Source organism: Lepus europaeus, chromosome 11 (genome assembly GCF_033115175.1).
Source record: "Lepus europaeus isolate LE1 chromosome 11, mLepTim1.pri, whole genome shotgun sequence".
NCBI lineage: Eukaryota > Metazoa > Chordata > Mammalia > Lagomorpha > Leporidae > Lepus > Lepus europaeus.
In genome coordinates, this window is record NC_084837.1 from 115,350,900 (window position 1) to 115,370,493 (window position 19,594).

At 41.7% G+C, this 19,594-nt stretch overlaps 1 protein-coding gene across 10 annotated transcripts in view; it reads left to right on the forward strand.

Annotated features, from left to right (window-relative positions):
• The window catches only part of MYO9A (myosin IXA), a 278,674-nt gene that overhangs the window by 81,077 nt on the left and 178,003 nt on the right, over positions 1 to 19,594 (forward strand). For all 10 annotated transcript variants that reach the window (XM_062206520.1, XM_062206521.1, XM_062206519.1 and 7 more), the window contains 3 exons: positions 468 to 594; positions 15,771 to 15,860; positions 18,818 to 18,934. In XM_062206520.1, coding sequence (XP_062062504.1) covers positions 468 to 594; positions 15,771 to 15,860; positions 18,818 to 18,934 — 334 coding nt within the window. The remainder of the gene's footprint in view (positions 1 to 467; positions 595 to 15,770; positions 15,861 to 18,817; positions 18,935 to 19,594) is intronic.

Sequence of the window (19,594 nt, forward strand, 5' to 3'; positions counted from 1 at the left end):
CTCCCCACAAGGCAAGGCCTCCATGGCCAGCTGGAAGCCAGGAGCTTCATCTGGGTCTCCCAGTTTTAGCAGGGAGCTGAAGTGATGAAGTGGAGCAGCCAGGACACAAATCAGTGCCCATGGGGATGCTATTGTTGCAGGTGGTGGCTTAGTCTGCCGCTCCACATTGCTGGTCCCTGGGTGTGGACTTTCTAGAAGTATAGCAGATTCAAGTAGTTGCAAGCAGTGCCCTGGACAGCTCTACAGCAAATGATACAATACTGAAAGTCAGCTGTTGTAAAGCACTCTGTGTGGTACCTGATGTGAAGTAAGTACCTAGTAAATTCTAGTTATAATTAGCATTCCCATAGTTTTGTTTCTCTGAAATTTATTATCTGTACTGCTTAATTTGATTACCTAAGATTTTGGAATGAAATAAACTGAGAATGCAAATGGGCAAACTGTAATTTGTTGTCTCATTTTCACAGGATCTTCTCTCTCCTCTCGGCAATACTGCATTTGGGTAATATCTGTTACAAGAAGAAGACATACCGGGACGACTCCATTGATATCTGTAATCCTGAAGTTCTGCCTGTTGTCTCAGAATTATTAGAAGTGAGTGACAAATTCTTAGTTGTCATTTCTTTTTCTTTTTTTTTTAAGATTCATTTATTTTATTTGAAAATCAGAGTTAAACAGAGAGAAGGAGAGTCAGACAGAGAGAGAGAGAGAGAGAGAGTCTTGCATCTAGCTGGTTGAGTCCCCAATTGGCCGCAATGGCCGGAGTTGTGCCGATCAGAAGCCAGGAGCAAGGAGCTTCTTCCGGCTCTCCCACACAGGTGCAGGGACCCAAGGATTTGGCCTTCCTCCACTGCTTTCCCAGGCCATAGCAGAGAGCTGGATTAGAAGTGGAGCAGCCAGACTCAAACTGGCACCCATATGGGATGCCATCACCGCAGGCGGTGGCTTTACCCGCTCCGCCACAGTGCCGGCCCCATCAGTTGTCATTTCAACTGCTGGGTAATGCCTCTTCTTTTCTATTGCATACCTACTTCATAGGTATAAAAGGGTTATTACCTTTAAACATATCCTGATTTTATTAGGCACTATTTTCCCATAGTGTTTGCCAAAGGCCAGCTGTGTCCTGATAACTGCCCCCTCTGATGTGAGTGTGCTGGCACTTTAAACACCCGGGCTCCCCTCTCTGCCCTCCATATGCCCCAGGAATCCATCATCCCACATTTTTGAAGAGGATGAATCTCCCTACATTAAACTATGTAATCTTATGGTCCCATGCTAATTTTTCTCCCTTCTTGCTTGATACTTCTCATACTAAGAGTTTGTTTGTTGCATTGGAAGATGGAGTATTTGAGTGAGTGGAAAAAAGGTAGTATACTTTTTTCTTCATAGGTTAATGGGACGTCAATGTCTCTATCTCCCACCCTGCTCCTCCCAGAGCAAGCGTTTGGCGCAGTGGGTAGGGTGCTGCTTGTGACTCCAGCATCCCTCATTGAGTGTCTGGGTGTGAGTTCCAGCCTCATTTCTGATTGCAGATTCTTTTTTTTTTTTTTAAATTAAACTTTTATTTAATGAATATAAATTTCCAAAGTACAGCTCATGGGTTACAATGGCTTCCCCCTCCCAAAACTTCCCTCCCACCCACAACCCACCCCTTTCCCGCTCCCTCTCCCCTTCCAATCACATCATGATTCATTTTCAATTCTCTTTATATACAAAAGATCAGTTTAGTATATATTAGGTAACGATTTCAACAGTTTGCCCCCATATAGCAACACAAAGTGAAAAAAAAAATACTGTTGGAGTACTAGTTATAGCATTAAATAAGAGTGTACAGCACATTAAAGACAGAGAGCCTACATAATATTTTTTTAAAAATTAATTAATTTTCTATGCCATTTCCAATTTAACACCAGGTTTTTTTTTTTTTTTCATTTCCAATTATCTTTATATACAGAAGATCGATTCAGTATATAATTAGTAAAGATCTCATCAGTTTGTACCCACGCAGAAACACAAAGTGTAAAAATACTGTTCCAGTACTAGTTATAGCATCACTGCACATTAGACAACACATTAAGGACAGATCCCACATGGGATGTAAGTACACAGTGACTTCTGTTGCTGACTTAACAATTTGACACTCCTGTTCATGGCGTCAGTAATCTCCCTAGGCTCTAGTCATGAGTTGCCAGGGCTATGGAAGCCTTTAGAGTTCGCTGACTTTGATCTTATTCCGCTAGGGTCATAGTCAAAGTGGAAGTTCTCTCCTCCCTTCAGAGAAAGGTACCTCCTTCTTTGATGGCCCCGTTCTTTCCACTGGGATCTCACTCACAGAGATCTTTCATTTAGGTCTTCTTTTTTTTCTTTTCCATGGTATCTTGGCTTTCCACGCCTACAATACTCTCATGGGCTCTTCAGCCAGATCCGAATGCCTTAAGGGCTGATTCTGAGGCCACAGGGCTGTTTAGGACATCTGCCATTCTATGCGTCTGCTGTGTATCCCACTTCCCATGTTGGATCCTTCTCTCCCTTTTTGATTCTATCAGTTAGTATTAGCAGACACTTGTCTTGTTTGTGTGATCCCTTTGATTCTTAGACCTATCAGAGCCATCGAATGTGAACTGAAATTGATCACTTGGACTAGGAGATGGCATTGGTACATGCCACCTTGATGGGATTGTATTGGAATCCCCTGGCACATTTCTAACTCCATCATTTGGGGCAAGTCTGATTGAGCATGTCCCAAATTGTACATCTCCTCCCTCTCTTTTTCCACTCTGAAATTTAACAGGGATCACTTTTCAGTTAAAATTTAAACACCTAAGAATAATTGTGTGTTAATTACAGAGTTCAACCACTAGTACTAGAACAACAACAACAACAAATACTAAAAAGGATAAAGTATTACATTGTACATCTAGAGTCAGGACAAGAGCTGATCAGGTCATTGTTTCTTATAGTGTCCATTTCACTTAACAGGTTTCCCCTTTGGTGCTCAGTTGTCTCCGATCAGGGAAAACAAATGATATTTGTCTCTTTGGGACTGGCTTAATTCACTCAGCATGATGTTTTCCAGATTCCTCCATCTTGTTGCAAATGACTGGGTTTCATTGGTCCTTACTGCTGTATAGTATTCTATGGAGTACATGTCCCATAATTTCTTTATCCAGTCTACTGTTGATGGGCATTTGGGTTGGTTCCAGGTCTTAGCTATTGTGAATTGAGCTGCAATAAACATTAATGTGCAGATGGCTTTTTTATTAGCCAAATTAATTTCCTTTGGGTAAATTCCAAGGAGTGGGATGGCTGGGTTGTATGGTAGGGTTATGTTCAGGTTTCTGAGGAATCTCCAGACTGACTTCCATAGTGGCTTAACCAGTTTGCGTTCCCACTAACAGTGGGTTAGTGTCCCTTTTTCCCCACATCCTCTCCAGCATCTATTGTTGGTAGATTTCTGAATGTGAGCCATTCTCACCGGGGTGAGGTGAAACCTCATTGTGGTTTTGATTTGCATTTCTCTGATTGCTAGTGATCTTGAACATTTTTTCATGTGTCTGTTGGCCATTTGGATTTCCTCTTTCGAAAAATGTCTATTGAGGTCCTTGGCCCATCTCTTAAGTGGGTTGTTTGTTCTGTTGTTGTGGATTTTCTTGATTTCTTTGTAGATTCTGGTTATCAACCCTTTATCTGTAGTATAGTTTGCAAATATTTTTTCCCATTCTGTCGGTTGCCTCTTCACTTTCCTGACTGTTTCTTTTGAAGTACAGAAACTTCTCAATTTGATGCAATATCAAATGTTAATTTTGGTTTTGACTGCCTGTGCTCCTGGGGTCTTTTCCAAGAAGTCTTTGCCTGTACCTATATCTTGCAGGGTTTCTCCAGTGCTCTCTAATACTTTGATGGTTTCGGGTCGTAGATTTAAGTCTTTAATCCATGTTGAGTGAATTTTTGTGTAAGGTGAAAGGTAGGGGTCTTGCTTCAAGCTTCTGCACGTGGAAATCCAATTTTCCCAGCACCATTTATTGAATAGGCTGTCCTTATTCCAGGGATTAGTTTTGGATCTTTGATCAAATAGAAGTTGGCTGTAGATGTTTGGATTGATTTCTGGTGTTTCTATTCTGTTCCATTTGTCTATCCATCTGTTTCTGTACCAGTACCATGCTGTTTTGATAACAACTGCCCTGTAGTATGCCCTGAAATCTGGTATTGTGATGCCTCCTGCTTTGTTTTTGTTGTACAAGATTGCTTTGGCTATTCGAGGTCTTCTGTGTCTCCATATGAATTTCAGCATCATTTTTTCCAGATCTGAGAAGAATGTCTTTGGTATCTTGATTGGTATTGCATTGAATGTATAAATTGCTTTTGGGAGAATAGACATTTTGATGATATTGATTCTTCCAGTCCATGAGCATGGAAGATTTCTCCATTTTTTGGTATCCTCTTCTATTTCTTTCTGTAAGGTTTTGTAGTTTTCATCGTAGAGATCTTTTACGTCCTTGGTTAAGTTTATTCCAAGGTATTTGATTGTTTTTGTAGCTGTTGTGAATGGGATTGATCTTAGAAGTTCTTCCTCAGCCGTGGCATTGCCTGTGTTGTTGATTTTTGTGCATTGATTTTATATCCTGCTACTTTGCCAAACTCTTCGATGAGTTCCAGTAGTCTCTTAGTAGAGTTCTTTGGGTCCCCTAAATAAAGAATCATATCATCTGCAAAGAGGGATAGTTTGAGTTCTTCCTTCCCAATTTGTATCCCTTTAATTTCTTTTTCTTGCCTAATAGCTCTGGCTAAAACTTCCAGAACTATATTGAATAGCAGTGGTGAGAGTGGGCATCCCTGTCTGGTACCAGATCTCAGCGGAAATGCTTCCAACTTTTCCCCATTCAATCGGATGTTGGCCGTAGGTTTTTCATATATTGCTTTGATTGTATTGAGGAATGTTCCTTCCATCCCCAGTTTGCTTAGAGTTTTCATCATGAAAGGGTGTTGTATTTTATCAAATGCTTTCTCTGCGTCTATTGAGAGAATCATATGGTTTTTCTTCTGCAGTCTGTTAATGTAGTGTATTACGTTGATTGTTTTGCAAACGTTGAACCATCCTTGCATACCAGGGATAAATCCCACTTGGTCTGGGTGGATGATCTTTCTAATGTGATGTTGCATTCTATTGGCCAGAATTTTATTGAGGATTTTTGCATCTATGTTCATCAGGGATATTGGTCTGTAATTCTCTTTCAATGCTGCATCTTTTTCTGGCTTAGGAATTAAGGTGATGCTGGCTTCATAGAAGGAATTTGGGAGGATTCCCTCTTTTTTGATTGTTTGGAATAGTTTGAGAAGAATTGGAGTTAGTTCTTCTCTAAATGTCTGGTAGAACTCAGCAGTGAATCCATCTGGACCTGGGCTTTTCTTTGTTGGGAAGGCCTTTATTACTGTTTCAATTTCTGTGTGAGTTATGGGTCTGTTTAGGTTTTCTATGTCTTCCTGGCTCAATTTAGGTAGGTTGTATGTGTCCAAGAATCTGTCCATTTCTGATAGATTTCCCTGTTTGCTGGCATACAAGTCCTTGTAGTAATTTCTGATGATTCTTTTTATTTCTGTGGTGTCTGTTGTTACGTTTCCCTTTTCATCTCTGATCCTATTGATTTGGGTCTTTTCTCTTCTTTTTTTAGTTGGGCCAATGGGGTGTCAATTTTGTTTATTTTTTCAAAAAACCAGCTCCTTGTTTGGCTGATTTTTTGTAATGTTGTTTTGGATTCAATCCTGTTGATTTCTTCTTTGATTTTAATTATTTCTCTTCTCCTGCTGGGTTTGGGTTTGGTTTGCTGCAGATTTTCTAGATCCTTGAGATGACTCGAAAGCTCATCTATTTGGTGCCTTTCCAATTTCTTGATGTCGGCACCTATTGATATAAACTTTCCTCTTAACACTGCTTTTGTTGTATCCCATAGGTTTTGGTATGTTGTGCTGTTATCCTCATTTACTTCCAGAAAATTTTTGATTTCTCTTTTAATTTCTTCTATGACCCATTGTTCATTCAGGAGCATGTTGTTCGATCTCCATGTGTTTGCACATGCTCTAGGGATTCCCGAGTTGCTAATTTCCAATTTCATTCCTTTGTGGTCTGAGAAGCTGCATGGTATGATTCTAATTCTCTTGAATTTGCTGAGACTTGCTTTATGGCCTAGTATGTGGTCAATCCTAGAGAAAGTTCCATGTACTGCTGAGAAGAATGTAAAGTCTTTAGATGTAGGATGAAATGTTCTATAGATATCTGTTAGATCCATTTGGGCTATAGTGTCATTTAAATCTGCTGTCTCCTTGTTGATCTTCTGTCCTATTGATCTGTCTGTCTCTGAGAGTGGAGTATTGAAGTCCCCCAGTACTATTGTATTGGGGTCTAAGTCTCCCTTTAAGTCCCTTAACAAGTCTTTTAAATAAGCTGGTGCCCTGTAATTAGGTGCATATACATTGATAATCGTTATATCTTCCTGTTGAATGGATCCCTTAATCATTAAATAGTGCCCCTCTTTGTCTCTCCTGACAGTTTTTGTGTTAAAGTTTATGTTGTCTAATATTAAGATGGCTATGCCCGCTCTTTTTTCATTTCTGTTGGCATAGTATATGTTTTTCCAGCCTTTCACTTTCAGTCTGTATGCATCATTGTTGGAAAGATGAGTTTCTTGTAAGCAGCAAAAAGATGGGTTTTGTTCCTTAACCCAATCAGCCAGTCGGTGTCTTTTAACTGGATAGTTCAAGCCATTAACATTCAATGTGACTATTGAGAAGGAGTAACTTTGCCCTGTCATTTGCCAAAGATTTTTTCTAATATATGGTTTGAGACTCCTGTGATCTTTTGCTGTGAGGTTTCCTACCTTTATGTTCTTTCATTTGGTTACTGTGTTTCTGTGTTTCTGTATGTAACACATCTTTAAGCATCTTTTGCAGGGCTGGACGAGTGGCAACAAATTCTTTCAATTTCTGTTTGCTGTGAAAGGTCTTTATTTCACCTTCATTCACAAATGAGAGCTTTGCAGGATATAATATTCTGGGCTTGCAGTTTTTCTCTCTTAGTACCTGGGCTATATCTCGCCATTCTCTCCTAGCTTGTAGGGTTTCTGATGAGAAGTCAGCTGTGAGTCTAATTGGAGATCCTCTGAGAGTAATCTGGCGTTTCTCTCTTGCACATTTTAGGATCTTTTCTTTGTGTTTCACTGTGGTGAGTTTGATTACAACGTGTCGTGGTGAGGATCTCTTGTGTTTCACTGTGGTGAGTTTGATTACAACGTGTCGTGGTGAGGATCTCTTTTGATCATGTTTATTAGGGGTTCTGTGAGCTTCCTGTACTAGGATGTGTCTGTCCTTCTCCAAACCTGGGAAATTTTCTGCTAGTATCTCACTAAAAAGGCCTTCTAATCCTTTCTCCCTCTCCATGCCTTCAGGAACTCCTAGAACCCGAATGTTGGTTTTTTTAATAGTATCCTTTAGATTCCTGACAGTATTTTTTAGATTTCTGATTTCTTCTTCTTTTCTTTGATTTGACTGTTTCCTTTCCTGTTCTCTGTCTTCTAATTCCGATATTCTCTCTTCTGCTTCACCCATTCTGTTTTTAAGGTTGTCTAATGTGTTTGTCATTTGATCTATTGAGTTCTTCATTTCATTGTGGTTTTTTGTCACTATCACAGTTTCATGTTCTACTAGTTGTTTCATTTCATTTTGATTCCTCCTTAATATTTCATTTTCACGAGAGAGATTTTCTATCTTGTCCATTAAGGATTTCTGTAGTTCAAGAATTTGTTTTTGAGAACTTCTTAATGTTCTTATCAATTTTTTGAGATCCGCTTCTTGCATTTCCTCTATCTCTTCATCTTCATAATCTTGGATTGGGGTGTCTTGTTCATTTGGGGGCATCATAGTGTCTTCCTTGCTCTTGTTACCTCGGCTTCTATGTTTGTTGTTTGGCATGTTGGAGATAATTTATGTTTTTTTTTTTTTGCTGTGGTGTTTTTTTTCTCGTTATACTATGACTGTATTAAGTGGACTGTCTGCTTTTGATGGAGCCTTAGAGACTTATGATGGGTGTGGCCAGAGAGCTATGCTTGATTCTTCAGGTTTAACGCTGTGCAAAGAGCGACTCTCCCAGATTGTTCACTCCCTTTCTCCTTGCTGGATCGCGCTCTCTTTCTCTCTCTCTCTTTTTTTTTTTTTTTTGACTCAGTTGGGAGTGGAGTTGAGGGTAGTTGAAATCTGGCCTCTGTGAGTATTCGTTTCATCTACCCCTGGGACCACACAAAGAGTTTATGCAGCCCTCAATGTGTTCTCGAGTTTCGCCTAAGTTACTGAGTTTGGCTGCGCTTTACATATGTAAAATGGCTGTGCTCTGTGTTTTGCTAGGTGAGTGAAGGGAGAGGCCTCTGTCCCCCCCCCCCCCCCCAATGTCTCGGGTTTCTGACGCCTTTGTCTTACCTTCCGTTCGTTCCCACGCTGGTGAGATTCTGCGGCTCGTCTCCCGCGGTTGGGTTTCCACGCGGTGGGCTCCCTGTAGGTCCTCTGTGTCACATCCACTAGATCCGGAAGCGTTTCCTCTGCTGTTTTTTTCTTGAGTCTTTTCCTGAGGCTACAGTAATTCCACTTTTATGAAACTTTATTTTCCCAAACTACGGCGCATGTCCTCACTATCCGCCATCTTGGCTCCGCCCCCTGATTACAGATTCTTGCTCATGCATATCCTGGGAGGTCATGGTTCAAGCACCTGGGTCCCTTGTTGTTCATGGGAGAGACCTGGATTGAGTTCCTGGTTCCTGACTTTGGCCTGGTGCAGTGCCTGCTGCTACTACCATGTGTTGAGTGAAACAGCAGATGAGAGATGTCTTTGTCTCTCTCTCTTTCTAACTCTCTGCCTTTGATATATTTTATTTATTGGAAAGGCAGAGTGATGCAGAGAGAGGGAGAGAGAGAGAGAGCAAGCACGAGGGAGAGAGAGAGAGAGATCTTCTGTCTTCTGGTTACTCCCCACGTGGCTGAAACACCTGGGCTGGGCTAGAACAAAGCCAGGAGTCGGGGACTCCATCTGGGTCTCCCACATGGGTGCAGGGGCCCAAGTACTTGAGCCATCTCTGCAGCTTTCTCAGGCACATTAGTAGGGAGCTGGATCAGAAGCAGAGCAGCTGGGACTTGACTCAGTGCTCCATATGGAATGCCAACATGGCAGGTGATGGCTTAACCTACTGTGCTATGCCAGCCCCCAAATAAATACATTTAAAAAAAATATGTACCCAGGTTGTTGGTTTGGATTTTTTTTTTTTTTTTTGCCTTGATAGCTAATTTTCTTTCTATCCCTGGGTATATTCCATCATGTAGATGTACAGTTTGTTTATGCATTGATTTATTGAAGGACATTTTGACTTTTCCAGTTTTTAGTAATTATGAATCATGCACTTTCTATTTTATTCTTTTTTTCAAAGATTTATTTATTCATTTGAAAGGAGTTACAGAGAGTTAGAGAGAGAGAGAGAGAGAGAGAGAGAGAGAGAGAGGTCTTTCATTGCTGGTTCACTCCCCAAAAGGTCTTTCATTGCTGGTTCACTCCCCGGTTGGCTGCAACTGCTGGAGCTGTGTTTATCTGAAGCCGGGAAGCTGGTACTGCAGACAGAGGCTTCTCGGCTACACTGCAATGTCGGCCCCAGCAAATTGATTTGATTGCAGATCTCACTTTTAAATCCAAGCTTCTTGAACTCGTTCATGGGCATCTGACCACTTCAGATGCTCATGTCCCATAGCCTGCATCCTGTATTGGAACACCTGGGGTTGAGTTCTGGCTCTGCTCCTGATTTAAGCTCCCTGCTATTACACATCTTCAGAGTGAGCTGGTGATGATTCAGTTACATTAATCTCCCTATTTGAATACTAGATTGTGTTCTCTATTCCCAGCTGCAGCCTGGCCCAGGCCAGACTGATGTGGTCATTAAGGAAGTTCACCAGTGGATGGGAGGCCTCTTGTCTCTTTGTCTATCTGTCTCTTCTTTCCCCACTCTGTCTTCAATAAATAAAATAAATAATAAAAAAAATTAAATTCCTTCTTGTATGTAGTATGATCTATTTCTAGGGTGGAGATGTAGTGTTAAATAGAAGGAAAATTGCTTGAAGGTTCAGGAGCTGGAGATATCCTGCCTGTAGTTAGTTCTCAGAAGTTTTTTTTTTTTTTTTAAATTTTTTGACAGGCAGAGTGGACAGTGTGAGAGAGAGAGAGAGAGAAAGGTCTTCCTTCCGTTGGTTCACCCCAATGGCCGCTGCGGCCAGTGCACCGTGCTGATCCGAAGCCAGGAGCCAGGTGCTTCTCCTGGTCTCCCATGGGGTGCAGGGCCCAAGCACTTGGGCCATCCTCCACTGCCTTCCCGGGCCATAGCAGAGAGCTGGCCTGGAAGAGGGGCAACCGGGACAGAATCCGGCGCCCCGACCGGGACTAGAACCTGGTGTGCTGGCGCCGCTAGGCGGAGGATTAGCCTGTTGAGCCACAGTGCCGGCCAGAAGTTTTTTTTTTTTTTTTTTTTTTTTTTTAAGATTTATTTTATTTATTTGAAAGATAGAGTTATAGACGAGGTAGAGCCAGAAAGACAGAGAGAGATAGAGAGAGGTCTGCCATCTGCTGATTTACTCTCCAGATGGCCACAGCAGCCAGAGCTGAGTTGATCCAGAGCCAAGAGCTTTTCCAGTCTCCCAAGGATGTGGACCCCCTTCCACTGCTTTCCCAGGACGTAGCAGAGAGCTGCATTGGAAGTGGAATGGCTGGGACTCGAACAGGCGTCCATATGGGATGCCGGTGCTGAATTAATCTGCTGTGCTACAGCACTGGCCCCAGAAGTTATTTAAAAAAATCATTGCTTCTAGTCCCTTCAGATTGGCAGTAATTGTAACAGTAAGGCTTTGATTGATATGAAATACAAAGATAGTTGCGATAACTAGTATAATTGAAGTTTAAATTTTTCCTTTAAGATTTAATTTAGTTTTCCTCTTTCCCAAGGGGATTCAATTCAATGGCAATTACAGATTGGTTTGGAAGAACAAGTATTTTTAAAGTAGTCTTTTAATTTAATGTTTCCAGGTATTTTTTGTTAACTGAGGGGGCAGTGAAAGCCCATTTGATGGATTTTTGTTAAATTTTGAGAGGTGAACAAGCTCTAGCAGATGAATTGGTGGTGACTGTGGAGGCTGATTTTGTGGTGAGATTTTAGAATCATTACCATTCTGCCAACTTTTCTGTGTTTTTTTTTTTTTTTGACAGGCAGAGTGGACAGTGAGAGAGAGAGACAGAGAGAAAGGTCTTCCTTTGCCGTTGGTTCACTCTCCAATGGCCGCCGCGGTAGGTGCGCTGCGGCCGGCGCACCGCGCTGATCCGATGGCAGGAGCCAGGTGCTTCTCCTGGTCTCCCATGGGGTGCAGGGCCCAAGCACTTGGGCCATCCTCCACTGCACTCCCTGGCCACAGCAGAGAGCTGGCCTGGAAGAGGGGCAACCGGGACAGGATCGGTGCCCCGACCGGGACTAGAACCCGGTGTGCCGGCGCTGCAAGGCGGAGGATTAGCCTGTTGAGACATTGGAACTCTGGCACTCCAAAATGGGATGCCGGCTTTGCAAATGGTGCTAAGCCACAATAGTGACCCCTAAAATTTATTGATTGATGTTCTTTGTAAATTATTTACTTACTTCATATATTTGAAAGGCAGAGTTACAGAGAGTGAGAGAGGTCTTCTACTTGCTGGTTCACTCCCTAAATGGCCAGAGGTGCCCAGTCTGGGCCAGGCTGAAGCCAGAAGTCAGGAGCTTTTTCTGGGTCTCCCATGTGGGTGCAGGGGCCAAAGCACTTTTACCATCCTCTACTGCTCTCCTGGCCATAGCAGAGAGCTGGATCTGAAATGGAGCAGCCAGGACTTGAGCTGCCACCCACAAAATGGGATGCCAGCGCTGCAGATGGTGGCTTAAGCTACTATGCCACAACACTGGCCTCCCTGTAAATGATGTATTAGTGTGATTCTTTACCATTTTTCTCCATGTTAGCTTTCTGTTCGTGTTTCATAATTTGGTAGATTTAACATTTCTACCATTTCATTATTTATTTCTGTTTTACTCTATTTTCATGTTTTCCTCTAAGTTAGGGAATGTTTCTAACACGCATACCATGTAACGCACAATATAAAAACACTTAGGCACTCACAGCCCCACTCAGTGAGGTATTGCATGAACCGAAGCCTGCTGTGTTTCCTGTGCTATCAAAAGCTAAAACCATCATTGTGAATGTAATGGTTATCATTTCTATTCTTCTTTCATATTGTCAATGTTAAATTGAACTACGATAGGCATTTTTGTGCATAGCACCTTGCTAACCTGTGTGAGGATTATTCTAGGAGTTAGTCGAAGGTGTAGAATTATGGGGTTATAGTATGTGTATGTATTGAGCCTTATTGATATGTTCACATTATTCTGTACAATGCTTGTACCGGTTGATACTGTCCCCTCAAGGGTGTGGAAGTGAGCATTGTTCCTTGCTCTTGTTAGCTCACATTGTTTGTTTCTTCTAAGAACTTTCTTGAGCTCATTTATTCTGAGATGTTGACCTTGGGTTATTGCAGATGTCTGCCTCACGGTAGGGGTGGGTGTTTGCCCTCATGTTCAGGATGCTGCTTGGGTACGTATGTCCCATGTCAGGGGACCTGCCAAGTGTGAGTCTGGCTCTGCTCCTGATTCCAGCTTCCTGCTAATCTCAGCCTTGGAGTTGGTGGCGATGGCTTACATCCTTGGGTCTCTGCCACCCGTGTGGTGGAACCAGGTTGAATTCCCTGCCCCTGACTTCAGCCTATTCCCTCCCTGCCTACATAGGGCACCTGAGGGAGTGATACTATCTGTTTCTTTTTCTTTTCCTGTCTTTCAAATAAATAAAATATACATAGAAGCTAAAAGCATTCATGCTTCACAATAGTACTTTGGTTTTTATCATACATTTTTGCCATTTTTGTATTATGTGGTGACATTTTTATTTTTCAAAGGATTTAAGTGTATCTAGAAGCTTGAGTGTTTGTATTTCAATATGGTGGTTCATTTTTAATGTTAGTGCATTTTCTGAAGGTAATGTGCCCCAAATGTAGCCAGCTTTTGAATGTAAGTATTGAGTCACTGATGCTCTGAAGAAGCTGTAAATACATTTTATGGTCCTACATTTGCCTGATGTTTTCCCCCATTCAGTATGGTTTAAAATCATCGTTTAAAAGTTAATTGACCTGCCAGCGCCATGGCATACTTGGTTAATCCTCGGCCTGTGGCGCCAGCATCCCGTATGGGCACCGGTTTCTCATTCTGGTTACTCCTGTTCCAGTCCAGCTCTCTGCTGTGGCCCAGGAAGGTGGTGGAGGATGGCCCAAGTGATTGGGTCCTGCACCCGCATGGGAGACCAGGAGGAAGCACCTGTCTCCTGGCTTCAGATCGGCGCAGCACGCCGGCCGTAGCACCCATTTGGGGAGTGCACCAACAGAAGGAAGACCTTTCTCTCTGTCTCTCTCTCTGTCACTGTCTAACTCTGCCTGTCAAAAAACAAACAAACAAACAAACAAAAACAAAAAAAAAAAAAACCAAAAAAAAAAAAAAAAAAAAACCCAAAAAAAGTTTATGCCTGTCATAAATTACTGGTAATAATGCTCCCCTCTCTCCTTTTCTATTTTAGGCTCTCCTTGTTATCAAACTTTTGCTGTGTTTTTATATTAGATTGTGTATATAAAATGTTATTGATGTTTTATGTTTGTGTGTGAATACTTTTTTGTAAGAGATTTATTTTATTTATTTGAAGGGCAGAGTTAGAAGGGGGGAGAGGGAGAGAGTAAGTGAGTTGTCCATCCACTGCTTTACTCCCCAAATGGCTGCAAGAGCCAGGGCTGTGCCACACTGAAGCCCGGAGTCAGGAGCTTCTTCTTAGTCTCCCCTGTAGGTACAGGGGCTCAAGGGCTTGAGCCATCTTCCACTGCTTTCCCATGCGCATTAGCAGGGAGCTGGATCAGAAGTGTAGCTTCTGACTGTGACTTGAACCAGCTCCCATATGGGATACCCACATTGCAGTTGGTGGCTTAACACATTATGCCACAACATAGACCCCTGTGGGTCGATAGATTTATTAGAAATTTTTTTTTCAAGATTTTCATCCATTTGTAATACAGAGCCACAGAGAGGCAGAGGCAGAGGCAGAGGCAGAGGCAGAGGCAGAGAGAGAGAGAGAGAGAGAGAGAGAGAGAGAGAAAGAGATCTTCCATTTGCTGGTTTACTCTACAAATGGCCCGAGCTGGGCTGATCTGAAGCCAAAAACCAGGAGCTTCTTCCAGGTCTCCCATCGGGGCACAGGGGCCTAAGGACTTGGGCCATCCTCTGCTGCTTTCCCAGGTGCATCAGCAGAAAGCTGGATCAGAAGTGGAGCAGCCGGGTCTCGAACCTACTACACCATATCACCGACCCCGTGGTGGATAGTTTAAATGTTCTTGTTTTACAGTTTCATGCTCAGAAGTTTGGCAGAATCCAAAAGCCTGGTAACACCCAGTATAGTCAGACTTTGAAGAAACAAGGACTCTTTGTTCTTTACAGCCAAGAGGACAAAGTGATAAACATTGTTTACAGGAGCTTGCCAGTATCCTTACAGCAGAAAATGTATATACCACATCCTGGAGATTCCATTACTGGGTTTGTTCTTCTCAGAAACTCTTGAATTCATATGTAACTATTCATTTGTATTTTTCCAGTTGTGGAAAATTGTAAATGGTGTAAATGTACTTGTAAATAGTGTCAACAAGAGTGGATTCAACAGTGTAGTGAGTGTACATGCTGGGCTGCTGTGCAGCCATTAGTGTACGTAAACGTAATCTAAATGATCAACATAGTTAGATGTAAAATATATACTAACAATGTACCCTATAGGTGAAAAGTGCAATATAGTTGTGAGTATAACAATGTTTATAAATACATTTAATACATATAAAAGTGAAAAACAGGAACCGACATGATTCTTGCCAAATTCATTCTAGTAGTTACTGCTGGACATAGATTCAGAACAGAGGGAGCCAAGAGCTTTCTGTTGAAGTTTAACATCCAGGAATAAAATTAAACGTCTGAAACATAAAGAGGTACCCACTAGAATTCCTGAAATTTGAGAAGTGCTATCACTTTTTAGGCCTTTTGTTAAGATTATTGGATTATGATTGGTTGTCTTAAAATATTTTTTTTTAGTTTTTCATTTTCTGTATTCTGTACAGTGATGCTCATTTATCCATTGTGATCAGAAAGTAAGCTTTTTAATTTAAAAAGACCTAATTGGGAAGGTATTTGGACTAAGTGTTAAGACAGCGGCTCAAATGCCCATTTCCTTCATTGGAGTACTTGGGTTCGGTTCCCAGCAGCTCCGATTCCTGACTTCAACTCAAGTGGTTAGGTGCCTGCCGCCTGCCCGTGCAATAGGCCTGGGGAAATAATAGAAAAAAATAAAACTTTTTTTTTGTTTTTTGAAGACCTGTGTTACTTCCTGTTTTCTCCTTGCAGTTTTGCATGAGATCCTGTTGGTGTTGAGTGGGACTCCTACTCCTGCTTTGGCTGATATTAAAGTTTCCCAGTGTAGTTTTTGTTTGTCTTCCTTTTTTAAAAATTGTACATTTGCTGATTTGATGATAATTTTGTCTCCGATTTTTCAGTAAAATGTTTCTTCCTGTTGTCATAAATATTTTATATAGGACTTACTTTTCTGCTCTGTAGGTTAAAGAAGAGATGCTGTTTGAAGCGTTAGTTACACGGAAGACAGTGACAGTGGGAGAAAAGCTTATTTTGCCGTACAAGTTGGCAGAGGTGAGCACATTTTCTATGAAATAAATTTTGAGAAGTTTATGATGTATTTTTTTAAAGATTTATTTATTTCTCTGAAAGTTGGAGTTACAGAGAGAGAGGAGAGGCAGAGAGAGAGAGAGGTCTTTCATCCGATGGTTCACTCCCCAGATGGCCACAATGGCCAGAGCTGCGCCTATCCAAAGCCAGGAGCCAGGAGCTTCTTCCAGATCTCCCACGTAGGTGCAGGGGCCCAAGGACTTGGACCATCTTCTACTGCTATCCTAGGCCATAGCAGAAAGCAGGATTGGAAGTGGAGTGGCTGCGACACGAACCAGGGACCATATGGGATGCCGGTACTTCAGACCAGGGTGTCAACCCGCTGAGCTGCAGCACCTGCCCCAGATGTATTTCTCTTTATGAAATGAAAACAATAGCAAAGTGTTTTCTTGGCTGTTGAAATTTGATCAAGAATTTTCTGTAGACTAGGAAACTTGAAATTGAATGTGATTTTAAGCAGTAGACTTGAACTTTTCTCGCAGGACCTTTATCTCCTCAGTACTGAGAAGCCTTGTGCTATTCCTGGGGTGTAAGGGGGTAGTTGAAGCGAGACCTGAGCAGTGCTTGACCTAGTAGATGAGTCCTTCTGGGGGCAATGCCTTCAGTGACCTTCTGGCACATGGTACTGTCCTGGCTTTTTCACCGCTGACCCTGCCTCTGCAGGTCTTTCTGCTGTGTGTTCTTCTCTTGACCACTGACAGGCGGGGTCTCCACGATGCAGTCTCTGTCTTTTTTCTTCCACTTTGTTTTTTCTTGGGTAGCTCGTCCTGCTGCATGGGTTTACACACCATGTGTGACCTGCAGGCTGCCAGCTGGGATTTGTTGCTGTTATTATACCACTCACGTGTTTCAGGTAGGAAAATTACTGAGAACAGCATTTTATAGAGTGTATGAAAGTCATGAGAAATCAAGCTGTGAGCTTAGAGTAGTAGTAGAAGACACTTGAGTGGGGAAGTGGTGAGTGAGCTGCAGACCATGTGTTTTAGGCTCACGTGGATCCATTTATCCCACTCCTGTGCCTCCAAGTACACGTGTCTGATGTCACATTGTGTAGTCTCCACACTGAGAGCTACTTTGCTTTTTTTTTCTTTAAGATTTACTAATTTATTTGAAAGAATTAGAGAAAGATAGAGATGTTCCATTTCTGGTTTACTTCCCAGATGGCTCGGTTGGCTGGGGCTGGAGCCAGGAGTTTTTTTCAGGTCTCCCACTTGGATAAAGGGGCTCAAGTGCTTGGACCATCCTCCACTTCTTTCCCAGGTGCATTAGCAGAGAGCTGATTTGGAAGAGGAGTAGCCAGATCTTGAGAATTTGATTTGAGTCCTTCCTTTGTGTGTAATTACTTTTTGGTCTAGAGACTTCAGGTTTAATATTTTTCCTTGTAATTCAGAAGTGAGTTTATCATCAGTGAGTTAGGTTGTAGTATTAACTCCATTTTTTTTTAAAAAAAGATTTATTTATTATTTGAAAGGCAGAGGCAAAGAGAGGAATTCCATTTTCTGTTTCACTCCTGAGACGGCTGCAGCAACCATTGCTGGACTGATAGGAATCTAGGAGCCAGGAGCTTCTTCTGGATCTCCCACATAGGGCAGGGACCCAAGCACTTGGACCATCTTCCACTGCTTTTCTGCTGCACCACAGCACCGGCCACAGTATTACATCCATTTTACAGATGCATAAGCTGTAGCCTCTGAGTTTTAAGTACCTTGTCCATGGTTATCCAAGTGGCAAAAGAGAAGTTGGGAGGTCAAAACTGTGGCATAAATGGTAAAGCCACTGCCTGCAGTGCTGGCGTCCCATATGGGCGCCAGTTTGAGTTCCAGCTGCTCCACAACCAATCCCACTCTCTGCCCTGGCCTGGGAAAGAGTGGAAGATGGCCCACATCCTTGAGTCCCTGCACCCACATGGGCGACCTGGAAGAAGCTCTTGGCTCCTGGCTTTGGCCTGGCCTAGCCCCGGCTGTTGCAGCTGTTTGGGTAGTGAACCAGTGGATGGAAGACTCTCTCTCTCTGTTTTTCCCTCTCTCTCTCTGCTTCTGCCTTTCAAATAAAAACATTAATCTTTAAAAAAAAGAAAGAGAAGTTGAATCGGAAGACCTTATCGCGTTTCTTCTACCCCGAGGACAGGGATGTAAATACCTGACTGGGTGTATAAGCTTCTAAGTCAGACCCCAGATGATGAATGTGTACATTGGCAGGATCTGTGATTTCTAAGGGCTAGGGCTTAATTGCATAGGATACATGTTTGCTTTGTAAGTTGACGTGTTCTGTAAATGGTGGGTTTTCTTTAATAACCTTTGCTTTTTAGAACATTTTCAGAGTTAGAGAAAAAGTGGTAAGTACAGAGAATTTCCATAAACTGGAGAAAGCATGAAGTGAAGGGGGAAGAATCTCATACCTTGGAGTGAAAAATTGTTACTGAGTCTGGGGATGGAGTCATTGTGGAAGTGAACGTGGATGGCAGGCTGAAGACAGCTAGGAGCACATTGTAACAGTGTTGTGTGTTCTAAGAGTGGGACCAGGAGTCCATGGATACTAATGTCCCCCACTCCCTTTGGAGGGTTTATTCCTCTGCCTAGAGTAGTCTTTCCCCTTTCAGCTGGCAAGGTTGTTTGTCAGCTTCCCATTGTGCTTTCTTTCTTAGGGGAGATAATTCAGTTTAAAATAATTTGAACTAACTGACCTAGATTTTGTTGCTCTTATACCTTTTATGGCAATTTTAGGTTAGATTCCCCAAGTGGGACTGAATTATGAGTACAGACAAAAGACTTCAAGTTCAGTTTATTAATATTTGGAGAAAACATATTTTCTAAACAAAGATAGTAAATTTTCTGTATTAAGTGAGAGAAAACCATATTAGTTTCAGTAACTTAGATTATTGCTAGTTCTGCTACACTTCTAACACTTTTCTTATATTTTAGGCTGTGACGGTGAGGAACTCCATGGCTAAGTCTCTGTACAGTGCCCTGTTTGACTGGATAGTTTTTCGAATTAACCATGCACTTCTGAATAGTAAAGATTTGGAGCACAATACCAAGGTAAAGATGTCTTAGATTAAAATATTATTTTCATGAAAACCATTTCAATAAACTGGTCAGTTCATGAAATTTTAAAACATAAAATCATATAATTAGAACCACCTTTTTGTATGTTTTGTATTGCTGTTTTCAGAGGCCTGCCTTTTCAAACCTTTTTTCCTAAGTTATTTATGTTTCTTTTCTTTTCTTTTTTTTTCTTAGTTCTTCTTTAAATGTCTGGTAGAATTCAGCAATGAATCCATCTGGTCCTGGGCTTTTCTATGTTGGGAGGGCCTTTATTACTGTTTCAATTTCTGTCTCAGTTATGGGTCTGTTTAGGTTTTCTATGTCTTCCTGGTTCAATTTAGGTAGGTTGCCTGTGTGCAGGAATCTATCCATTTCTGATAGATTTCCCTGTTTGCTGGCATACAAGTCCTTGTAGTAATTTCTGATGATTCTTTTTATTTCTGGGAAGTTATGGAGAGGGAAAAGCCATTGTAATCCATAAGCTGTACTTTGGAAATTTATATTCATTAGATAAAAGATTAAAAAAAAATAAAAAAGAAAAAAAGAAAAAAAATAAACCAGTGCCCTGTAATTAGGTGCATATACATTGATAATCATTATATCTTCCTGTTGAATTGATCCCTTAATCATTATGTAGTGCCTCTCTTTGTCTCT